We start from the raw sequence: 25,773 nt of genomic DNA, 5'->3' as shown, positions 1-25,773 counted from the left end.
CAAAAAAACGTATCGATTGAACTAAGAATCCGTTTCAATAAGTCATTAGGGCTGTGCTGATCAGGATCAGTAAAAGAAGAAATACATTGACTGAGAGTCTGACATCAATGCATGCGATTCTTTCTGCAAGCAAGGGAGATGTTAGAAGCGTGAGTTGACAGCGACCTCTGCATTCGCATAATTATATAGGTCACTAATCGCAGTGTAACACCGTTTTCACTCCTATCACCATGGAAATGTCAAACATCCTGAATAGGTAGCTGTTTTCTGACCCGGTGTCAGACAGGGTTATATTCGGTCAATAATATCAATTCAGTTCAACAATAAATAGAGAGATAGCCTATAGTATAAATGGGTTGACAGACAACTTATTTAATATTTACATTTGGCATAAACATACAGAAAACATATAGGAAAGAATCAAGAATCAAATGCATTGAACTAGCACTGAAATAGAAACAAAAACAGGTACAGTAGGCTTAAAGGGATAGTTCACCCCCAAATTACATTTTCTTCCTAGCGATTACTTGCCCCATGGAGACTTGTTTTTGTTTTGTCGCATTCCTACCCTTTGATGATCAGCTCTATACTCCCTGGAGACCCTTTGATAACCAGCAGTGGTTCCCTATGGAGACACAAATTATTGGCATAGGAATGCGACAAAACTTTAAATTATGTACAGATCAGGCGGCATGGAAGCTTTAATTGCGAACGCAGTGAGCACTTACTATGAGACCTAGCAGATCATGTCTGTCTGTCTGTCTGGCTGTCCCGCTTTTGTGCCCATATATGGAGCTGAGTGATTTGTGTCACCATGACTCAGCCATAACCATATAAGGTGTCCCCAAAGCAGCTATACATCCAAAACCCAAATATGTACGAGCTGCGTTCGCTTCCCGCGTTTGCGCGTCTTACTGGTAGATAGGTGTCGCTATTTCCCAGGATCCGCTCGTAATTCCGACGGTGCATTAGTCCGACAACGTGCCTTGGCGTGCAGTTAGGGACAGGGTTAGTAATGGGGCAAGTCGGAACGTGCCGTCGGAATAATGACGCTGACCCCTATTCCCCCCTGCTGGGTGCAAAATAATTACCATGCGATCGATTTAACGAGGATTTGACCAGACCTTAGTAATCAATCAGTCATTAAATACTTTATGCTTTCAGCAGCTAGTTTAAAGTCTTCTTTCAATTACCATGAGATGTAATTACCAGAATATTGCCTGTCTACATTTTGAACGAAGGCAGACAGCGATGTGTCTTTGGCCACTGACTGTTGTTTTTTCTCTGTGATAATTCTAGTGTGTCCGTAGTGTATGGGCCGTGGTTGGTGTTGAGAAATGCACTCTCTTAAGTCTTGCGAGATCAAATGAATGATTCATAATTATCTTAATAGCCACATTTTTGTATAATGTTTTAGTTTACGTGGCACAGAGGCTCACCAGAACTCACACAGCAATTTATTGGTTATTTTTTAAATTTGAATCTTAATTTAATACATTTGATTATTCTTTTATTTTTTACATTCGAATATTCATTCGAATATGGAATATTCGTTGGCAGCACTAACACACACACACACACACACACACACACACACACACACACAGTCACAGTCTCACACACACACACACACACACACACACACACACACACACACACACACACACAGCTAAAAGCAGAAATGTTTGTGAGTAGTGTATCTTCAAGTATAGGCAAACAGTAATAAGGTGCTATGGTACAAGCAGCCAGTCTAATGAGACTGGGCTATGCTGGAGAAATACTCCAGCATGTCTTGAATGGTGAAGTCCATAGTGATTTCAAATCCAGGATAACAACGGCCGATCAAGTCTTCAAAGTGCTTGTACTGACGAATGAACTCATCCTGCATGGAATGCCACACCACCTGGTGCAGAAAAAACAAATGCAAAGTCTCAATTAGTTTTATTTAAAAAACATTAACAAAAGCAAAAAGAACAATTACCCATTTTCATCCTGGTGTCCCTATTTTTGGTAATTAGATCATAGGTCGAATACGTCCAAGCTAGTCTCAAATCTCTCAAGAGTCAAACAGACATTGATGAGACAATTAGCTAAATATGGTGAGCTATCTTTGAAAGCCTCTTCATCAAGTTGCATAGAAGTCTTTCTAAATAATAAGAAAGAAAAAAAATGCAACATGTTATACATTTAATGAATTAATTATTTCTTTCTCTCAGCTAAAGGGGTCCTTGAAGACTGGTCTATGTGTTTTACCTGCAGAAGACTCTCCTCCTCGCACAGATGTTTGTCCACCTTCTTGTAGAGGTTGTCCAGGCCCTTCTTCACCTCCTTACCGGGATACTCCTTGATAACCTTCCGCAGCTCCTGTTTGCTGAAGGCCAACTGGTAGCTCACCTCCTCCTCACGGATCCCCTGCGCCACACGCGCCTCCACCCCTTCAAAGAAGTGCTGTGAACAGGTAACAATCAAGTAGCAATGAATACAGTGTTTCTAACTCTCCTACTCTCTAAATCAACTGTGAGCTTGCTTGTGGATAAACTATTTTGGGCAAAGATAATTTGGTGTGGAGAGCAACAACAAAAAATAAGTTTACCAAGTATAGAGGAATTAAATGGATAATGTTGTTGTGTATTTCAAATTCCATTTCTTCTTACATTGAGTTTTTCCAGAGGCTGGCCCAGGGAGTTGATGACGTAGGACTGGAGATGGTCTGTGTACTTGTGCTTGGCTTCACGCTTCTCGCTTTCCAGGCAGGAGATCTTCAGACGAGACAGAGTAGAAAAGATGTGGTGGAAGTTCTCCATCATGACCACATCCCGCGGCGTCTTCTGACTTTCATTCGCCACCTTCTCCACTGGAGAGACAAAGCAGACCCCATTTAAAGTGCCAGGCTTTTTTTTCTTTTTTCAAAGCTTCATATTCGCATACGTTGCTATAGAGCTAATTGTTCAATTTCAGCCAATCACGAGAGAGTACCCATTAATCAACTTAAATGTTATAGTATTCCAGTTTAAAAATTGTCTGCTCACTGCTCTGCATCATCACTTCCAATTTCACCTGCTCAGCCTGGATCCTGTATGAGATCTCTCTCCTAATTGGATAAAATCTGTATCCCAACATGAAAATCATTTTCTGAAAACTGTCATTCCCTGATGTCATCGCTAGGGACACATGCATCAGTAAGCAGGAACTGGGGATGACAATGAAGGACCGAGAAGTCTGGCATGGCATTATGACCACGGTCGAAAAATGATGATGATGATCAGAATATACAGCTACCGGTACTCAACACTCATTTTGACACAAAATATCACTTACTAGATTAAATTAAATCCACATTGTTTAAAAGGGGGCCTATCAGGGGCGCAATTGGAAAGGAGATTAAAATCACCGTTGACAAAGACAGCCTTGATGAGCTTGACATAGGCCTTGTCCAGATCTCCCCGGCGCTCCGCATTTCGGAAGATGGTTTCGGCCAGCTCAGCAAACTCCTCAAACCCTGTGACAAATGGCAGGATTCCCACCTTGCTCTTCTTAGAAATCTTCACCTCCTCCATTTGCCTGATCTGACCCATCTGAAAAGATTTTGTGGCACCCCCACAAGTTTGTGTCGTTAAAATGTTTCAAAGAAATTCCAAACTTTTCACACATAAAATGTCTACACGAGTACAATGGACCACAATGGAAACAAGCTCCCCTATTTAAAAAAAGCCAATGTATATAGTACTTAGAAAAGTGCTCTATAAATCTAAGATATTGTTATTAATAGGGTTAAAGTAGATAAACTGAATGTGATGCTATTAACACATTTTGCAGGGGACCCCATGTGACCTCAAGGATAAAAAAAAAAAGTGGTGCAACACCATGGTGGGGGTCCCCGGAACTTCCAGACCCACAGAAACGCTCAAGTAAAATTTTGAATACAGGCCTTTTACAGTACTTGTAACAGAGCATTTTATATTGTAATATTGCTACTTTTACTTAAGTGAAAACATCTTGAGTACTTCTTCCACCACTTCCCCCACTCACAATGCACTTGTCGAAGTTCCTCTTGACGGTGACCAGGACGTTTCCCAGCGTGGTGCTGAGATACGAGGCAGGGTCCACGTTCTCCGCCGTCCACACGTGGTGACTCATCTTCACTAGCATGTACAGCGAGTGGAAGCTGTCAATCTTGTCGCCCAGAGCGATGAGGCTGTTGAGCTCCGTCTCGATGCTCTGGAAGATCTTGTTCATCATCAGACGCACCATGTCCTTCCTAGAAGACACCGACCACAGAGGAGGGGGGAGGGGAGGTGCGAGAGCAATGACGGATAGTGCAGACCTTTTTTCCTTGGAACCCCCCGCCCCTTTATCTGACACAAGCCGAGACCCCCACACAGACACAGTGTTTAGGCACTGAGGATTACAGTATGTGTGGAGTATGAGGAGTGCTACATCTGATAGCGTGTGTGTGTTTGTGTAGTAGCAGTAGTAGTAGTAGTAGTAGTGTGAATGGTAGTGCTATGAAAACAGGAACTACTCACTCTGAGGATATTGATTGCCTGTGTTCGGACTGAGGAATAATTCTGGACTGCACCACTCCATCCTGTTCCTCCATCTCAGGCTATCAGGAGACAGAAAGCCATGCAAATATCAGTAGCTATTAGCTAACTTATGTTTCAATAACATTGCAATATTGAAATTGCTGTATTGCATATACAGCATGTGAGCAGAAAGGTGGATGAAGCAGATACTGTATGTACCTGAGCCAGGGGTGGTGTAATGGTGGGGTGCTGCTGGAGCTTGAAGAACTTGCTGATAAAGTCCTGTTCTGCCAGACACAGAGGTTCCAGCTCACTGAGGACCTGCTCGAATATCTGCAGAGAAGCACACACCAGGTTTCATTTTCATTTAACTAACCACTATCATGGACTCAATGTTGATATTTGATAGGTATTAGCTATATAGGTATAGTAATGTAGTGAAGCTTGCTTCACTACATTACACTCAGACAGAGAAGCAGATTACACTAACAAATGGTGTTACGAAGGAACGTAGTGCCTCTCTGACATCACAACCGGGACGTCAGGGGGTGACATCACCCCCGACATCCCAACGCCATAAATACCCATGCCTACGCAGGTGGCAGACAGAATGAAGTAAGAAGAACCCAGATCACGTAGCAGACCTCGGATACCATATCAAGATCTCGCAGTGACCGCCGGTTCCACCTGCGCTCAAGGTTATAGGCCCTGTCTCTATACCTCGGCATTCTCACAGACCAGACAAGGCCTAGTTAGGTCTCGGTCACAAATGGCAATTAAGACAGATTTTGGGGCATGTTGTGTGTCCTTGACCGTCCGTCACTAGCACAATTGTGAAATAACCGGAAACCGGCCCGGGCCTATCTGAGAAATCAACATTATTATTATCAACATTATTTCCCAATCCAGTGATCCTCTGGAATCGACCAACGCATCAGAGATGGCTTTCAAATACCATTTGACTTTGTAACAACTAGTGTTTTAGTGCTTTTATCTCTTTCATACTTGCCTATCTTATTATTAATATTTACTCCCCCCCCCCCCCCCCCCCACCGAGTACTCATAAAAGCGTGATATAAATCCCAGGTATTATTATTAAGTAGTATAAAGGTGATAAGTAAAATATTTCTTTGACCTATTGGCAGTGTACACTACACAATACATTTGTCACTAATCAGTCCAGTGGTTGCGCACACACACAGACAGCTAGAGTCTGGACCCCTGCAGAAGCCATGTCATAAAACAAGTCCCTCTGACTGGCTCACCTTGTCAAACTTGGTGCGGTCGGCTACGTCTAGGTCGGACGCCGACATGTTGCCCATGTCAAGCAGCGAGGAGGACTGGGAGCGTCTGCTGCTAGAGCCCTGCACCGCCAGCTTGTTCAGGCTGGACGTGGAGCCGGTCAGCTTCCCAGAGCTGCCATGTAGGCCACCATGTAGGCCTGGGACACCACAAGGATTAAACACAGGCCATTAGAAGTGGCTTGTTGTGCAGTGATTCTCAACAGTTTAATTTGACCGACCCCAGTTTGATTTTGCACGAGGCCACAGACACCCATAATTATTGTTGAGGGGCGCCAGCCCCTTCTATACAGAGAACATCAGAAGTAGTAGGTCTCTAGGGTGTGACATAGTACCTGATCTGACTCGCATTAAGCCATATACAGCTTTTGTCTACACACGTCTCATATTTGCCATTGACAATGAAAGGAGAAATTAGGTCAAATGACGTAAATTTGTGGCAACACAAACATTAAATGCTATTGACAATGAAGGGAAAATGTACGTCATATGTAGACGAGCAACTCGGCTAACCAATCACATAAATTCAGTTGTTCATGAGATTATGTGTGATGTATAATGATAAGAGCGCCCCTCACTTCACACGGGTGTGATTTTTATTGATTGTGATTATTGTGATTATTATTGTCTATGCTGCTGCATTGTCTGGACTCTGAAGGAAGCCAAACCAAAATAAGTTTTACTCTTATATACCTGTACACAAGATGTAACAATAAAGTACAACCTTGAACCCATACAATTAGATTTTCTTTCATTTCTGGGACCCCAATCTACATTGTAAAATCTTTATTTCACTGTGAAATACAGCCCCAGAGTTACAGCCCCGTAAGAGTCGAGTTGGACCCATGGTGCCATGGTGGTCCCTGCACCTGATTTTCAGCCACACTGTAGGCCCAATGAGAGAGATTTAATCCATACCCCATGAACCCCTAGGGTCCCATTTCTGGGCAAAGATTTGGTGAGTTTTGGTGTAGGGAAAAAGGAGGGGACCAAGACCTCGGTCAAGTATAAAGGGTTTAACTGGTTAAGTACGTTCAAAACACAGACAGACAGACAGACACCGCATTCTCAAAGGTGAAGCAGAGATTAAGAGTGTTAGCCATTGTATGCATTTTATAATGCATTCAGCTGCACTGGCACACGGCAGAGTACAAGGGTGAAACATGCTTCATAGCAGCGAGCGATTCTCAACCTTTTCAATTTCAAGCCAACTACTGTATACACTTTTTTAATGTGTATGTCCTACTGTATACACAAAGTGTATACAGTAATACTGTATACACAAAGTGTATACAGTAGGACATACACATTAAAAACACAGCAAGAGCCCAGTTCGATATGCATTTAGGCCACTGAACCTCATCCCCATCTGATACAAATTTAATCTAACCCTGAAAGTACTACAAACATGCCCTTGTGGATCCATTTGTACACTCTCTTAAGGGAATGCCCTGGAACCCCTCCCCCAAGGACTCATGGGGACCCCAGACCCAACATTGAGAACCACTGCTGAAGAAGCGAGGGGTTTCCTGAGTGGAAGGAAAACTGAGTACTGAGGAGCAGGGAATACTTACTTTCTGTTTCTTGTTTGAGTGCACTCTCTTTCCGCGGAAGCGTGGCTGGTGGCCGGTTAGAAAAAAGGGAATGCGTCAAAGACAGAGAGAGGTTAGGCTTAAAACATGCAGCATGTTTGTGGTGGTGCTGGGGTGACGCTAGATGTTAGCTGGAACAAGTCATGAATGCAGACATAGGCATGCAGAGCACAGCAGCTTAGGTGTCACTGTGGCTCGGTCAGTCCTTTAGAAAACAATAATTTATTTATTTTCTTTTTACTTCATAAGGAGAAGAGGCTAACAATGAATGCAAAAAAGCAAAGCTCTTTTTTATGTGCCAGTGAGGAGGCCCGTCCTCCATCCTACCCTTCTGTCCAGCATCCCTGCTGACAGGCCTCTCCGGAACACGGTCAGTTGTGTTCGTATAGAGGGCATAGCAGTGGCCGTGGTTTTCTGGTTCCACTGAAAAATCTTTTCCCATAGAGATTTACAAACATATTTATACAAATTATTTTAAGCCTACTAAGCCATCCAGGATCCTGGTGAGTCATGACCATAAAACCTTTGATTCTGCAATATATATATAAATAATTTTGTAAATCTTTATGGGAAAAATGTATTGGAGATTTTTGAGTGGAACCAGGAAATCATGCCCACTGCTATGCCCTATAATTGCTTGGCCAAGCCAGATGCAGTATGCAACGCAGTAGATTCTCCGGTGGTGAGCAGGTACTTAACACCCGAGTCGTAATGTGCTCCATTGCTGTAAATCGCTGGGCGCTTTGATTTAATGGTCGATCCTGACGGCCTTTACTGCATGTCTTCCCCCCATTTCCTCCTGTCAGCCTACTGTCTGTCCCTCCATAAAAGATATAAAGAGTCTTTGCCTTACCACTGACAACATAAAACTAGTCAGAGGTCAGAGTAAGCATTTCGGAAAGGGTTAAACATGAAGACGTTCACAAAGTTGGCAGACTTAGATGGGAAAAGATGCCACATAGACAAAGAGTTCCTCTGAGGCTGAGTAGCCATTATGATGCACTGGAGGGAGACGGCTGTGACAGCTGATACAAGTAATTATGGCTCCAACAGTTAATCAAACGAATGGATGTAGTTTTGATTCATAGAAAAAGTAATCAAATGAATAAAGAGAATAATCCTTGCAGCCCTACAAGTAATGACACAACGATGTGGTGTGTTTTTCAATTTGTACTCCATCACACAACAACAGTGTTGCTCGGTGTCACTTGCAGACAACAGCAGTACTACAACCTCACAACGTCTGAGCTTGAACACCTGCTCTCGACAAGTGACACTGTCATGCGATGGAGTATAACACACACATCAGTCACGTCAGAATGATCAATCTTTTTTTCCTCTACCTTTCTCAATAACATATATCAACAATATTACAACATGCATACATCTTTCTATGACACCTTCTTCTTACCAAACTTGCCCTTCGCCTCCTTGGTTGTACCCGCCATCTTTATCTTGGCGACCTCAAAGAAATCTTTGATTTCCCGTTCATACAATCTTGTCATGTAGTCAACATAGGTCTAAGACACAAGACACAGAGTTAGCTTGGACAGAGAAGTGAGACTGATACCACAGAGCATGTCAATGAACTCATTTAAAGCTGTAGGAGTAAAGATTAATACGTGGTGACAAAATCAGTCAAAGCAGGGAATCGAAAGCACAGCAGATGTCAAAATCAACAGCCATTCCGACCTCTGCCACTGGAGTAAAAATTAAGCATTTTTCTCGGATGGTATATTGCATGTTGCTTTTTGCATTAGTTGACATTATTAATGGCATAAATTGACAGCGTTTTCTCTTTAAACAGTAAACATACAGGAGAACCAGAGTAAAATGAGGGGACTGATCATGGATGAGGGTTGTAAAAAAACATGATATTTTACTTTAAGATGAATTTTGGTTTTGGGATTGAACCTTGGAACATATACTGTAAATAAACATTTCTGTTTGGATTTTAGACTTTGTATACAAAACTGCACAGGTCAGAAAGATATGACCTGTGATTAAATATACAAAGAAATGACAATGTCAATCAAAATAATGTACTATGGCCAAAAAAGGAAAGGAAAGGAAAAAGAAGATGAATGTATACAGATGACCGGAAATGATGATAGACTTATGGTGCGTTCACACGGGCAGATGAGACAATGCAAAGACGCATTGTGAGTTTTGGAGCAGCTACATGATGCATCATTCTGTCTTTGCAACATCATGCCGCTGGCTTCCATTGACAATGAATGGTAGACTGCATCATTTAATCTGCCCGTGTGAACGCAACATTATGATTATCACAGGCGATTGTGTAAGAATTGTGACAGGCATACCCTGGACAGGCCTTCGTACTTCTCCCGGTGGGTGTTCTTGAGCCATTCCATGAGCTTGGAGTAGCGGAGCAGGTCCCTGTGGAGGGGGCTGTGTTTGGGCAGGGTGAGTTCAGCAGTGTGCTGGGACAAGGTGGAGCTCTGGTCATGGCCCTGCACAAAACAATGGACACAATTAGAGCCAAGACAATATAATGGTATAGTGCCCCATATATAGCTATCATTTGAAGAACTAGAATAGATTTTCATGTGGGTCAAGACATCGGTAAGTGGTGGACTAGGTCTCTCGAAAATCGGGACGGGACCCAGAAATCTGCCATCAGTTGGGCTCTAGACTGTAGACACAATACAGGCAATACTCACTAAACTCTCCTAAACAAAAAAAGTGCAAACACACATACCCAGTCCTTATCTACACTCCTTGTGTATACAGTAGTACATACACATTAAAAACACAGCAAGAGGCCTTGTATTGTTTCCTATGGCAGTCGAAGGTGTACAGGCATTATATAAAGATGAATTAACAATTACGAATAACAACAAGCCATACGTTAGTATTAGTAAGGATCCGGGTCATGGTGTTCATTGTGTTGATAAGCTCATGTTTCTGACAAATACCACGTTGATTTGCTCTCCATTTCCTTTTTTTGTGACACTGCACTCACTCTACCGGTGGCGCCTAGGCCCAGGCATGCAAGCAGAGCAGTCAGGCAGAAGATTTCATGACAAGTATAGATCCCCTCGCACAGCAAAGACATGTTAACGCCCCAGTGCAGAAAGCAGAGAACACACCAGGGCCTTGGATGGAGGAGAGAGACGGTCCACATCTCCTTGGCTTTGGGATCGGATGAGATGAAGATGTTATGAGCATATCCCATGCACATAATCAATGGCATACGGCTGGGAGTGCTTGAGTTAATGGCATGTCAGTTTCAGGGGGAGGGGGCAGGATGAGCTTGTGAGAGGCCAAACATTAGAATAGTGGGGAGGGTTGGGTGGCATTTCTGTGAGGGTACTCACGGGAAGTGACAGACAGGAGGACCTATAGAACTGAGGGATGGTCATTTTGAAGTGACTGAAGTGGTTGAACTGACACAGAGACAGAGAGCAGAGTGGAGTGATTCAAAGTGAGCCACACACAGGAAGTAGACGGCACAGGAAAAGCACAGCAAGGCGGTTCACAGCGAACCAGCAAGTCCACGAGGAGAGAGAGGGAGGAGGGGAGAGGGGGCTGGGGGGGGGTTGTGCTTGCAAAAACAGGAAACACCGGGTCACTCCTGTGGTGCAGGAGGCTAATGTGTAAACAGTGTCCTCACAACTTCACGAGTTCTCAGTCTGCTGAAACGGAAATGCCTCTCTCTCATGTAATTCGTGTCACAGTTAAGCTCCTACTGGCTAACCTTACAAATACATGTACAAATTCTTTCTATGGCATGACTGGCTTCCAAGTCTTCCAACAGATAACACAAGATTCCACGTGAAAATACATCACAAAAGTTAAATGTTTAATCTTTGATTAACAGATGCGGATTGTTTTTACACTGGGGACAAATGATCTTTTGCACCAGGCGTGGCTTCTTACAAGCCGATGCATATAAAACCTGAAGACAACAACACTGCTCTTACATATATGTTTCAATGACTCATAAATAAAAGAGTGCAAGAGACGATGCAATTTTGAAGGTCAATGTAGAAGGTATTGAAAACCATTGAATCTATTGGAAAACTGGTTGTTCTTTCCATTTCCTGGAAAGTAACCATTCTGGACATTAAGCGATTCACTCAACTCGCGATACGATTCATATCACGATACGATTTCACGATATTTTAAAGAAAGAATATTTTCCAGAAATATTACTGTTTATTTTATTTTATATAATGTATCTTCCCCCCCGAGCATTTTTCACATTTTTTATTTAACTACAATGCAAAAGAAGTAGCATTACTTTTGACAGTGCAGAAACATAATTGCCTTCCTTGATGTATTAATGACCATCATCACCTGGGTACAGTCACAGACACAGTGCTCTACTACTGAAAGTGACTCAGCCTCATTTCTCTCCAAAAGCACTTCAGTATGATGGAATATGATTAAAGCTCACATTTCACATCACACCATAATTATAATCGATATTACATTGATTCATATCAACAGGATTAATATCGATATATATCAATATACTATATATCGTTACATGCCTACTGGACATACAATGTTTCCAACAGACAGCAACGATAAAATTGGCCAAGAGCTACATTAAAGAAGGAACATAGTAAAATGAGCTGCTGTTAATGTGGTGGGTGTGTGTGAGTGTATCTGTGTGTGTGTGTGTGTGTGTGTGTGTGTGTGTGTGTGTGTGTGTGTGTTACCTGGTGAACAAACACATTGTTGAGGTGGTTGGTGAGTCTTCTGGCGAATGTGTCCCTGAGCTCGCTGAACAGATGCTGCTGTTGTTTCACAGCCATCAGTTTGTCATGGCCTTGGGGGAGGAGAAAGCAGTGTGGGTGATATGATTTCAAAACAATATCAGCATTTATTTCAAACCTTTGCCTTGATTACGATCAATGGATGATTGTTTAAAAGAAAAACAACGTTGAGAATAAGATATCTATAAGCCTTTTCACGCCGAAGTAAGACAGTAGAGTGACAGGAAATGGGGAGAGAACGGTGAGATGAGTGATACGCAGCAAAGGTCGTCAGGTCGCAGCCCGGCCAGGACTTAAGTGGTAAATCAGTATTTAGTCGATCAATCCATTATCTATCCATTATTACTGCCCCCCAGGTTGAGAAGGAACAACCAATTTATTTATCTGACAACACAAAAGAAAAGATGGCGTCTATTAGAGCTTGCGGTGTGTAAACCCACCTGGCCGCAGAGCCACATTCATGCACTGCAGAAGAGCTTCGGAGGCGTTGATGCAGGCCTCGATGCCTTTAGGAGAGGACAGGTCTCCCTCCTGCAATGCCCGGATGTGTCCCTTGGAAAGGTCCATGTAGTTCTGCATGAGGAAAGGAAGAACACACACATAACACAACTCAAGTACTCTCCAAGAGAACACTTTCATTTTGTCCACTAGATGGCGTATTGAGACAAGGTGAATCCCAGCCAGAGTACAATAGTGTTACATTTTTGACAATTTGACTGATAAAACTGTTTTATTCAATATGTGAATAAGTGGTACTAAATAGAAGTTTAACATCTCAGATAAGTGTTCTAGTGTGGAGATTCTGTATAAATAGACCTCCAGACAAAACCAAATTGAAAAGCCATTTGTTTTAATCGCAGTATCGCATGCTGGTGTGAATGCAACCTTAAAAGTTCAAAGATTTGAAAAAGTTGACAGTGAAAAGATCTACAAGCTTACTGCGTGTTGTGATGTGGAACATTGTGAGCTTGTTGATATTCCATTTTCACTGTTATTGCAGGACACTGTTGTGTGACTAAGCATTAAACAACATTTCTGTGGTTAATCGATTTGTTGCTATATAAGAAATGCTATTTTTAAGTGCTTCTCAATTATTGGAAAAAGTACAGTAATCATTTGAATAAGAAGAAATTTGACAGTCACAGTACTAGCTCCTAGGTCCTTACCACCAGGAACTGGATCTCGTCCAGGAGCTTGCCATTGTTGGTGTTGGAGATCTGGATGAGGCGGTTGCTCTGCGAGATCTGGTCCATCTGAATCAGGATCAAAATCTTTTTGAATTTCACATCATGGGTTTACAGGTGTGTGGGTGAAATTTTGCCCAAACTTTTGTTTGATTGTGGTTTTCATGAATGTAGGGGTGGGGGGGGCAGAAAGAGGGAGAGCAAAGAGAAAAAACATAAGAAAGAAACGGGTAAAAAGAAAAATATGGACATATGTACATTTACCTTAACCCATTTTGGGCGGGAACCCCTTTTGGTGTTTTAAACATTATGTTATAATTTAGCTATTGGAAAATAGCAGATGGCGCGCTACGAGCTTGTAGGTCTGCTATTTTTTTTTAATCGTGAAAATATTTATTTCAGAATACTGGAGGATTTACAAGATTTTTTTTAAATTTTGAGGTCAGGCCTAAATGGGTTAAAAAACGAACAGGTGTGTACAGGGAAAAGGTAGCAGGTGAAGTACATGAAAGTACCTACCTGCTCCTTGACGCTCTGCAGCATCTCCTCGTAGCTGCTCAGCTTGCCCTCGATGGTGTCCACCTCGCCCAGCGCCTCGTCCAGGAGCTGCATCAGGATGTTCACCTGCTTCTCTGATGCCATGATGGACTGGATGTTGGCCTGGAGGGAGGGGGGAATGTGGCATGTTTATTTTGTTGTTGACTATCCAATTCCAGTCAAATGGGATTTGTTCCTATAGTTCAGTGCCAATCAAACTTTGCACGTCAAGGACACCTGAATTGATACGTATTTGGCCGTGGAACCCCATCTGAAAAGGTTTTGTGTTGTTCAAATATGTAAAAAATATTCATTATTGTATTTCAGTTAATTTCCCAGCCCTACTTCACGGTTATGTTAATAATAATAATAATAATAATAATAATAATAATAATAAACTTTACTTTGACACAAATCTCAAAGTGCTGCCTACAGACAAAGTAAAACATTTTTATGAAACATAAAAGATAAGTTATTAAGAGGTAAAGCCAATGTTTGTTTCTTTTTTACTACGAATTTGAAGGTTTTCAGAAAACCTTAGGTTAGGTTTTAGAAGGCTTTTTTAGAATCAGCCTCAGGTCTAAATGATTTAAAAACATCAAATCTTAAAGAAACATTTCACTTACCCCATCTAGCACCTGCAACTCGCTGGTGAGCTTCTCGGCGAAGGCCTCTGCGTTGGAGATGGCACACTCACACACCTCCATCATGCTTTCGATGTCCTGCTCCTCACGTGCGTTCAGCTCCTGATAGTCGTCCAGAGCATCCTCGTCGCCCCCGGCAACGCTCTGGCTCTCACCACTCGGCACAGATTCTAACCCGGGGGACAGGAGACAGAGTAGGGGTGCAAGAACAAATTGAACTAATCAATTGTATCTGTTCGCACGCTTTGGGCATGTCATTATATGTGAAAAGTTTAAAAAAAAAATGAATAGTGAAAATAGCATATCTCAAAGCTTGGCTATTTTCACTATTTTTGCACTACTTTGTGTGACTACTAAGTATAAAATAACACGCTTCTCGATTATTCAATAAATAAACAATAATGGATAGTTTCAGCCCTACGTGGCCACAGTGTACATTACACTCTCTCATTGTTCCTTTCGCTCATATGTAGCTTACAGGGAAGTGTAATGCCCATCATTTTCACAGACTGATCATTTGAATTACTTTATGTAAGATCAACCCGGTAACACAAATACAATATCCCTGCACATCCCCGTTGTAATGACAAACACTCATCCACGCAAACTCCAAAGAGAGACTGGACTTTATGGATCGTCAGTGTATCATGGGGATGGGAGGTTGATGCCGTGAGAATGCTTATCATCGCTGTCGCTTGGAAACCTTGTATGACAAAAACTGATGCTTTTCAGGAAATGGGAATAAATTACCTGTGTTTAATGGATATAATGTAGTTATTAAAGTTCTTGTTACTTTTCACTAGTTATATTTTTTATTAGTTGTTTCTTTTCTCCATGCTCTCCCTCCCTCTACCGCTCCCCCTTCTTCCTTTCCTCAAAGCAAAATGATGTACACCTGTAAACATGTGATGTGACAATAAAACTGATCCCGTTTAAATATTTACAAAACCCACAGGCACACTTAACCACTTTCAAAGGTTTTAAAAACAGCCAATCCACAAGCAACATGTGTGCTTCTTTGTGTGACATTCTCGTATGACAAATTAGAGCCAAAAAGGAAAGGGGGGGGGGGTATAATATGGAGATTCAAGGTTTCTGCCCGACAGTGACGAAATGAGGTGAAATGAGCAGAGAAAGTTAAGTCCTACCAACCTTCCGCTTTAGGAAGTTCTGGCCGGAGAAAGGTTTAAAGAGAGAGTGAGAATAAAGAAAGCGTTAAGCCACGAGAAGAAAAAAAACAACAGCACACATCAGGACAGGAGAAGACACGGCACAATATCCCTAAACATACCATTTAACAAAAAAAGGAAGCTCATGATTGGTTGTAAATGACAGACAGTACCGTTCTGCTCTTTACTAGTTTGTCTTTTGGCAAAAACATTTTAAGTTTTAAAATCAATTCTTCACCTGCAACAACAACAAGGCAGGTCGACGAAATTATGGTTCAGGAGAATAATCAATTATCGAATAATCAAATATTTTATCAAATAGTCTATCCCAATTTTGGGCAGTTAAATATTTTCACTACTGTTGGTGATGTATAAAATAAAGCTTAAGCATAAAGCTTAAGTGGTTAATCAATTTATTGATATATCAAAATTCAAAACACCAATGAAATTAGCTTTTTCTGGTTGGTTCCACCCGATGGGTGGGCTGAGGACAGAGTTGTGCAACTTACCTTCCAGAAGCTGAGAACTGACGTTCACAAACTCCACCTTCTTCCTCAGGTAGCGCTGGTTGAGCTTCCAGATGCAGGAGATGAAGGCGTTCTTCTCAGCTGTGCTGCTGGCCACCCAGCGGTAGACCTTCTCAAAATGAAGGTCAAAATCTGGGTTCTCCTGCACCATGGGAGAAAAAACACACACGTCACAGAGTTGTATAGTTTTTTAGAGTGGACTTACTTAGAAGATCAATGTCTGTTCAATACATCCGTTTGTACAAGACTATGGACCACAATGGAAATAAGTTTTGACTTAATTTTTTTACCAGCTGCTGTGAAGCACAGTTGGTCAATGTCCTCTCGGTATAGCTATAACAACCCTATCAGAACCTTTGCATGACCTAGTCCTCATTGGATTTGAAAATTTCTGGAAATAGTCTTAGTTTTGGGGGGAAATGTGTCAATATCGCAAATGCACCGATATTAAAACGTGTACTTTGTCATTAAGTGTACTCCAGTACTTTAACATAAGTACAAATTGAACTACCGGTAAGCAATGTTCAGTTGTAGTTCGGTAACATTAACAACAGGAGGAATAACTATACTTGACCCAATGGCTCTGACCTTGCTTGCGTCTTTGGCATCCACTTCTGTCAGGTCTCGAAGCTCCCAGGCCATTTGTCGCTTGTAGAAATCCCCTTTGTCCGACTTCTTCACCTTAACCACCTTGGCCTGGACAGGCCTCTCTGTTGTGACTTGAATAAAAGGGATGCAGGTTATTTTTTTACTATTATTATGGAATAGATTTTAAGAAGCTAAATATCTCTAAATGGTTCCCTAGCCGCAATTTGCAACACTAGATTTTTTTATAATGGGATGAATCTAGAGTTGTTGCAGCTGTAGGGAAAGCTTGAATTATCCTCTTTCAAATTGCAAAGCGTTTGTTTAAAAAAATCCACCATAGACAGGTTATAAGCTACTTTCTGTCGCTCAAGTGTTGGAATTTGGAAGCACTCGCTTTTATTAAACGGGTCGTGCTCCTGCCTCCTGCATTATGTGCAAATTCGAAACGGGTGGTACGCAGGGCCGTTCAGTGACTTTGACAAGCGCTTCCAAACTCCAACACTCAACACCTGCACAGAATTTTACAGAAAGTAGCTCATAACATGTCTACGGTGGATTTTTATGAAAGAAACACTTTGCAGTTTGAAAGAGGATAATTCAAGCTCATTCAAAGCTTTTCTTAGACTCTTACCTGTAGCGCACAAGAAGCAGTTTTTCTTCTTCTTTCCTGCCTTACAGACGTTAACGATGCTGAGGAGGCGCTCATCGTTGGGTGTGAAGATGTCCCTCTGGAGGGCATGCTTGATGGCTGTCATGGTGGATGCTGAAAGGAGACACACCGCATGACACTCTTTTTACACCGTTTCCCAATTTAGTCCCAATTTAGTCTTTATCCACACACACACACACACACACACACACGCAGCTGGTGTGTTCTCATACATATTAGAACGTTTGAGAAACACCTACCGATATGTGTCTTTGCTAGATGCTGATAACAGAGACCGGTCAACACCACTGTTCATTTCACAATCAATGCCGTTCAAACACAATGCTTCTAAAACCAAGTAGTCGCTAGTTAGCTGCTAGCTATATGGCTAACGTTGGTTTGGTTCAGCTTTACGTTTATAGCACGGATTGCGAGTCTTGAGACTGTCAACAAAACACAAATAGGGTTACTTATTGCTGCTAGCTACTACTAATACTAAATGTCCTATCTGTCTGTCGTTCATATTTCGGAAGTAAAGGGCACCAAAACAGCCATTATTATTATTATTATTACCTCAATGCTTCCACTTCCAAATGTTGACAAGTGACTGGATCCAGACTTCCTGTTTCCCACTGACAGCTGGATATGTCACGTGACAGGTACTACGACGGCCCCGCCCCCACATTGAGTAACAATCCCCAAAATGTGATATGGTATTTTAACAACTCTTTTTTTAAATGCGAATGAAGAATATTAATTGCTCCAGCCTCCAGGTCAGGATGACGAAGTTGATAAGGGATACAAGAGCGTCAGCTACTGGATGAATGTAAAACATAATATCCGACAAAAAAAGAGACTAGTTTGTCCAAAATCTAAATGTCCTTGAGATATTCAGTTGAAAGGTTCTAGTTACAGACAAGCTGTCAACCACATACAGCAGCGGACCCCAAATGGTTATAGCCTACGTGGTCAAATTGATACACAACGTACAGCTTAAGATCTGTTTTATTTTTATACATCCTTTGAAACCTAGTGAAATGGGACATTTAACTTTTGTTACTTAAAATATATTTAGTTTTACTTTTATACTCTTTTCTTTTGTTTTACGTTTTGTTTTGTTAAACCAGTGGATTTAACACTGCACTGTCTGCCACCCATTTTAACCAACACATTTTTATTTTATTAAATAAAATAATAACAAATATTAATATTATAATATTTAAATAACACCTATTATACGGTTTTATAGTTTATTGGCCTACTTCACACTTTTGCAAGAGGACACTGGACAGTGGACAGGTCTAGTTATATTAGAGATCTGATATTTTCCCCCAAAAATCATAATAGGCCTACTTCGTGGGCTTTATGAGCAGAGAATGTGTTGAAAATGTTGTTTTCCGAAATTGCCTTTCTGCCACTATAGCGCCATCTAGCGCGTCACTGGCCGAGGTGCGAATCTCTATTCGACCTCACTGGATGGTTTCGGGAGTATAATGGAAGACAGGTGAAAATCGAGAACTGCAGAAATTTATAATAGTCTTCCGATTGATAGGCTATAAATAGCAAGCAAACACAAAGGAGGACCACAGTGCCTTTGCCCTGCATTAATTAACACCTGAACGAATTGATATCAGCCCCGGCCTCATCATCGTGACAATTTAGGCTATACAAGACGGTTCAATTCGTTCGCCGATCCTAATCCAGCCACACCCTCCTCTCTCTCACACGCGTGTGCACTGTGCAGGCAGCTGTGAGTGTGTGTGCGGCGGTGCACAAGGGCTGCCTGTCTGTGTGCGCGCGCCTCGGTCTGCGTGCGTCGCCGTGGAGAGGGAGGGAGGGAGGGAGCGCGGAGCCGCAGCATCAGCAGCCAGGCAGCGAGCGACACAAAAGACGACCAGAGCAATGAGCATAGAGCCGTGGCGTTAACGTACAGTAGCAGCAGCACCCACCCCCCGGCCGAAAACTCCAAGACTGGACGGCTGGACCGTTGTCCGTTTCGCATCAAAGGTAGAGTGGCATGGTGTGTGTTTGTTTATGAATGAAAACCATATGGGCGTCATCTGCATCAAGCCGATGGTGACCTTCATGTAGACACTAGAGTCTGCCTCTTCATTTCCATGTATAGGCTATACCTGCATCGTTTCATCCTTCATAGAGATGCACACACACACACACACACACACACACACACACACACACACACACACACACACACACACACACACACACACTCTCTCTCTCTCTCTCTCTCTCTCTCTCTCTCTCTCACACACACACACACACACACACACACACACGTGCGCGTGCGTGCGCGCGCGCTGCATGTGGGCTGGGACTTGATCTGATCGTAACATTTGCAAACGCCTATGTCAATGGGGCCTGAGCATAACTGGCCACGTTCATTCATTTGTCATTTATGACTGTTGGCATTCCATATTTTTATGACAATACTACGTTGAAACCCCCCCCAAGGCCAGATTCTTTGTTCTCCAGTGCAGTCTTTTCGTCTGCAATTAACGGTGGCTAGTCTGCTACGGTTAACATGTCTATGCTTATATAGCCTGTTATAGCCGTAGGGTAGGGGGCCGGGGCCGTAGCCTATTGGCATCTTGATTCAATTGTGTCTATCTATATATGTCCATAACGTTTTGTCAGAGACTCAGAGACAGTTGCCAGGTCTCCAACCGAATGATTCAATCCAGTCTTTCGTGCATCTGGATGTTTGTGTCAGCTGGAATGCTCAGGCATGCAGGCCTACAGTAAATCATGGCGTGTGTTTGTTTAACGAGTGCATGAATTTTAGAGATTGTTTTTAATCCGTCTCTAACCCCTTTTTGGTTAAGCATCACATTCGCACTGATGCTCGTTGACATCTCATTGGTCTATGATTTGCATTTTACACAAACGTTGGGTCAGGGAGAATAAATTACATTCCATCAGAAATTAATGTATTAATGGAATAATTAATTCCTGCCTGTTACCTGTTGTTAGGTTAGGCTAAACCTGGTTTGGTTACTGATGGACTTTCAGTAGAAATTAAGCCTACTAACATAGTCTATTTAGGCTAAACTGACATCATATTCACATGATCACATCTGTCATATATAGGCTTATGCCTACAATATGAGCATAGATCTGCATGAGTGATGAGGTGGTCATACAAGATTACAAGTCGACTGTTTACCAGAAGAAACATGCTTCAGGCCTAGAGACCCACCATAATATAACTCGTTATGGCTATTTGACACGCATATAAACAATGACTCTAATCACTCTAAGCTTAATTCGAGTTAAATCACTAGCAAGGGGTGTCTAATCCAAAGTAGTCTTGAAATCTGCAGTGTTTTTGTAATTATGCACATGGAGAGTGTTCATTTTCATCGAATACATGGGGGCACAACCAAACTGCACTCAGTGAATTGAAAAATAATCAGGCTATATACATATAGAATTACTATAGCCTAGATGCAGAGAATCTGAGTCACTGATTGATTTCCCCCCCCCCTCTCCTTGCATTATTTGTCAGGCATATAATTGCAAATCAGAGATTGATATCTGTGCATTAAAAATCCTGCTTCCCCGTCACCAGGCTTTCCACCTCGGAAGCCTGGTCTGTGTTACAAAAGTGCCGTGTGAACCGGTCTGGAGCGGATGATATGATATCATTACGTCATGTAACATGTTGTAGTATTGTTCTGTAGTCATCAGGCATGAAGAATCACCCGGAACTTCCTTTTCCCTCAAACCGGAAGAATAACAATAAAAGCTCTCGTAGCCTGCAGCTTTTAATGAGAAAAATTGGTTTGAGGGAAAAGGAAGTTCCGGATGACTGATGACTACAAAACAATACTACAACATGTCGTAGCGATATCATCCGCTCCCGACCGGATCATAAACCCGAAAAGGAATGCTGCCCAGGCTAGCTTCCCAGGGACAAGAGTGATACACTTTGAACACCCTTTGATATCAACAGTTTGACCATTTAACAAAGGACAAGTATAATACATGCATGCATGTTCAAATGTATATGAAACCAGTACATGGGAGTCGCCACAAAATTGGTATTATATACTGAAATATAAGCAGGTTAGGCGTTACGGTAGGGATTTGGGTTAGTGTAATGGAATATGGAATAAATGTATGCACTGATGCAATGTAAATGAATGAAGTAAATCTCCCCAAAGGTTTGTGTGTGTGTGTGTGTGTGTGTGTGTGTGTGTGTGTGTGTGTGTGTGTGTGTGTGTGTGTGTGTGTGTGTGTGTGTGTGTGTGTGTGTGTGTGTGTGTGTGTGCGTGCACGTGTGAGAGAGAGAGACAGAGAGAGATTGTGTGTTAGTGGGCAAAGGAGTGCTGACTGCTGAGTCATGTACATTATTACACTTTTACAGTTACTGTGAAACATAGACCTACATTATTTCAGCACATGTATCTGGCCTTGACTGCTGGTTCCGGCAGATTCCAGTACTGGGATCAGTATCAGACCAAGGCTTACAGTATCTAAAGACACACAATGGTAATTACAGTTTACCACTTGATTCCTTCTGAGGTCTGTCCTCATTTATCCAGCCCTCTGTACAGTATGACTGATATATACCAGTTTTTGTGTTTGTGGTAAGACAAGCTGAACAATACGCCCCTGTAAACCAGTGGTATTGATGTTATCAGTATACTATCCCTAGTAAACAGATCTTTATTGTGCATCTCTCGCTTTTGCTTTTCTTTCTTTCCCCAAGGCCCGTTAGATTGATCTCAAACCTTGTTTTATTGACCCATATACAGTATACTGACAAGCTATCTCCACACAGTTTTTGAGGAGACTACACAAGCTGTGAAACAAGTGATAGTAAATCCTACATACTACATTGACCGGAGTCTCTCAGGGGTGTATAATAGGCCTCCTCCTATTTAACCCCAAGAAAATGCCTTTCCCGGAAATACTGCTCTACAAAGCCAAAGTGCAGTAACAACATTTTTGGAGGCGTTGACTTATTCATCCTTCATGATTTTGGGGGATACACAATTACCAAATGAACAGATATACAATTAGAGCAATATCACATGTATACAGATAACCAATTTGACTAGCCAGTTGAAACTCTTTAAAGCCTTTTTTTAATCAGTGTGATTATTTGCATATTCTGAAAAACGATGCCCCCCCCCCCCCCCCCCCATAAACACTAGAGTTAAAGTGGTTAACCACTTCCCTCAGGGCTCTATACTAGTGTCTTTCCAGTTTTTATTCCACATTAAATATATTTGTGACGCATTGCAAGCTTATCAGCTTTTTTCTGCGAAAGATTTCGTAAGTGAATCTTTGGTGCTGCTCCTGCACTACGCCCTGAGCATTATGGCTGATTTATACTTGTTATGCACAGGTGTCATGCACCAATCATAGCAGATCTCACAGCGTGCTCTGAGCTTGTAGATCAACTATTTTTGAGTGGTGCTAGCTAGGCATGTAACGATTCACTCAACTCACGATACGATTCGTATCACGATATGAGGTTCACGATACGACTTTTCACGATATTAAAAAAATATATATATTTTAAAGAAAAATTACAGTTTTTTTAATTTTATATAATTTATCTCCCCCTTGAGATTTTTTAATTAACTACATTGCAAAAGAAGTAGCATTACTTTTGACAGTGCAGAAACATAATTGCCTTCCTTGATGAGCATCAACGACCATCATCACCTGGGCACAGTCACAGACACACACACCTCTACAGTGCTCTACTACTGAAAGTGACTATCATTTCTCTTGTGTGTGTGTGTGTGTGTGTGTGTGTGTGTGTGTGTGTGTGTGTGTGTGTGTGTGTGTGTGTGTGTGTGTGTGTCACGCCTAAGGGTCAGTTTTTTAAGTGTCCTTAAATTGGTGCTCAGGGTTTAGCATGCGTGCCAGTTTATCCCACTATGGAACTAAACGGATTAGCCAGTTTTCCCACGTGGAATTAGTTCCAGTGTGTGTTTGCATGTGATTGGCTCCAGGCTGATCCTTATTATCAGTCCTGTTGGTGAAATCAGACCTTTAATCGTTCATCGATATGATCTTGACACCTGCTAGTCTTTGCATACTGTTGAATGCCAAAAAGGTGCATAAAGACTGGCACGTGTTAAGGCCATTCACTGGGGCTGGGTGATATATGGACAAAATCAAATCTCATTATGTTTGACCAAGTACCTCCATACGGACGATAATATAAAAAATCACACCCGTGTGAAGTGAGGGGCGCTCTTGTCGTCGTACATCCAAAATATCAAAAATAGCTAATCTAAAAGATCACTACATACATGTGGCCACATGATGCTTTGTGAGCTTGTAGATTGGCTATTTAAATGATTTTGGGAAATCATCTAAATATTTTGAAAATATAAACTAGGGCTAAAATAACCTTATAGCCCATTTTCAGCCTATCTTCATATCATTTGTCCTCACTAATGCTCGTTATACGATGATACCATTTCTGTCTACTCACTCTACTGTCTGAGAGGAGGGCTTTTTACAGTTGAGAGGCCCCCGAAATGATGGCAGCCAAGTCTATGGACTTTTAATGTTTGTTTAGAGCCTAATTATGACTTCCCAGTCGCCAGCCATGTCTGGACTTTGATATAATTTGCTATAGGATAGTTATGATGTAATTCTTTGCCAGCCAAATCTATGGACTTTAATGTTTGTTTAGGGTAGTAAATGACAACGTAATACATCATCGGGGTGATATAAATACTGCCCTCACTGCGCCCCTCACTTCACACGAGTGTGATTTGTTTTGACAGTTCAGACACCTGCATTCAAGGTGCCATCATCGGTGACATCATTGGTAGGCACTAGGCAGGTTTGGTCATGTCAAACCAGATTTCAAACTTGTATTTTCTATTTCAGCATGCTAACTTTACAGTAAGAGAAAGGCTGTAGTATCAGCTTGGAATCTTCATTGACGGTAGGCACTAGGCAGGTCTCTGAACCACCATGATGCAGAGAGAGCAGATGGAAATTTTGCCATCTTATATAATGAGCATTAGTGAAGGCCAATTATACAACAGTGATGTTGAAAGTGATTAAAACCAGGAAAGACATATCACAATATTAGAATATCCAAAATCCCAGACCACATCTAGTCTCATTCAGTCACAATTTCAATATAATATCACCAGTAAGACACCTGAGGGTGAGAACTGAGAAGCGACCTAAGGGCAAGGTCACATGCACGCATCCGCCTGGGTGACAGCAGACTGCTGGGCGAGCGCTGGTGTTTGGCATGGGGGGTATGATCTTTCGGCCTGTTGAGAACTCTAGTTTTTGCTAATAACTTTGGGGCAGGCCCGTCTAGAGTTTGAATGGACAGGTATCAGTCAAAAGGGAGACATCGAAGAGGAAGGATGGATGGGGAAGGATCAACATTATGGAATGTCAGAACAGGTAAGCTCCATATATGGAGATCTAAGGATTTGAGGTCAGATGTAGAGTTGCTGGCCAATATTGATGACATCAGGGATCTCCATATATTATGGGATCTCCATCACGTGATGTCACATGCTCCATCCCTGATGATGTCACGTGATGTCACGTGTCCGACCAACACACAAACTGACGGGAAATGCACGATTCCATAGTTAACTCTGACCTTCGGTCGCAAATAATATTGCCATTCACATATGTCCACATTTCCATTAGAACTATGAATGAATGGCTGACATTGCATTTGTAAAAGTAGTGGCTGCTAACTGTGCCACCGAGAACGGCCGAGGGCTGTTGATCTTGGCCTACTGTACATACAGTAATGCTCAATTCATAGTCTGTAGTACAACAAAGTATAAATCAGGCTCTTAACCCTCTCTATTCACATAACATTGAATGGTCTAGAAATAGAATCGTTCTCTCGTCTCTCATTCCGCGTGTGTGTGTGTGTGTGTGTGTGTGTGTGTGTGTGTGTGTGTGTGTGTGTGTGTGTGTGCGCGCACTGGGCAGTTCGCATACTATGCATGAGCGCAATCGTGAGTATATGTGTGCGACTGTGCGTAGTTGCGTACATGTATATCGTTGCTGTCGGGCACAAACCTTGTATCTCCATACAATTATGCTTTTTCATAAATGAATGCTCTACTTTGTTGTAGAACGGTGTTGCACAAAAGTAGCGAAGATTGCTGATCTACAAGCTCCCAATGTGTAACTAACTAACTAATTCACTAAATAATAACTAGACTGAATCCATGATTAGATCACAGATTGTTGTTGTTTTTTTCATTTCCTGAAAAGTAACGCTTTTTGACAGGTTTCTGCCACTGACAACATCGATATGTGTGCCTGT

At 42.0% G+C, this 25,773-nt stretch overlaps 1 protein-coding gene across 6 annotated transcripts; it reads right to left on the bottom strand.

Annotated features, from left to right (window-relative positions):
• Nucleotides 1-359: 359 nt before the first annotated feature.
• Nucleotides 360-18,090, bottom strand: exoc1 (exocyst complex component 1). 6 transcript variants are annotated; one of them, XM_080770271.1, is made up of 22 exons: nt 18,039-18,090; nt 17,448-17,579; nt 16,817-16,947; nt 16,211-16,370; nt 15,685-15,702; nt 14,515-14,702; nt 13,871-14,011; nt 13,334-13,420; nt 12,608-12,740; nt 12,111-12,220; nt 10,761-10,829; nt 9,744-9,893; nt 8,831-8,939; nt 7,402-7,446; nt 5,792-5,967; nt 4,746-4,859; nt 4,527-4,606; nt 4,030-4,258; nt 3,392-3,575; nt 2,655-2,854; nt 2,254-2,448; nt 360-1,903 (listed from the first exon to the last, which is right to left on the bottom strand). In XM_080770271.1, the coding sequence occupies exons 2-22, from the start codon at nt 17,569-17,571 to the stop codon at nt 1,751-1,753; spliced, it is 2,796 nt and encodes a 931-aa protein (XP_080626397.1). In that variant the 5' UTR covers nt 17,572-17,579; nt 18,039-18,090; the 3' UTR covers nt 360-1,750. The 6 variants fall into 6 exon arrangements, with proteins under 6 accessions (XP_080626397.1, XP_080626399.1, XP_080626400.1 ...); XM_080770273.1 differs by lacking the exon at nt 7,402-7,446; XM_080770274.1 differs by lacking the exon at nt 10,761-10,829.
• Nucleotides 18,091-25,773: the final 7,683 nt, after the last annotated feature.

This window comes from Protomyctophum bolini, assembly GCF_963924005.1.
Source record: "Protomyctophum bolini genome assembly, chromosome: 8".
Lineage (NCBI taxonomy): Eukaryota > Metazoa > Chordata > Actinopteri > Myctophiformes > Myctophidae > Protomyctophum > Protomyctophum bolini.
This window is presented reverse-complemented; position numbering and strand designations above follow the sequence as displayed.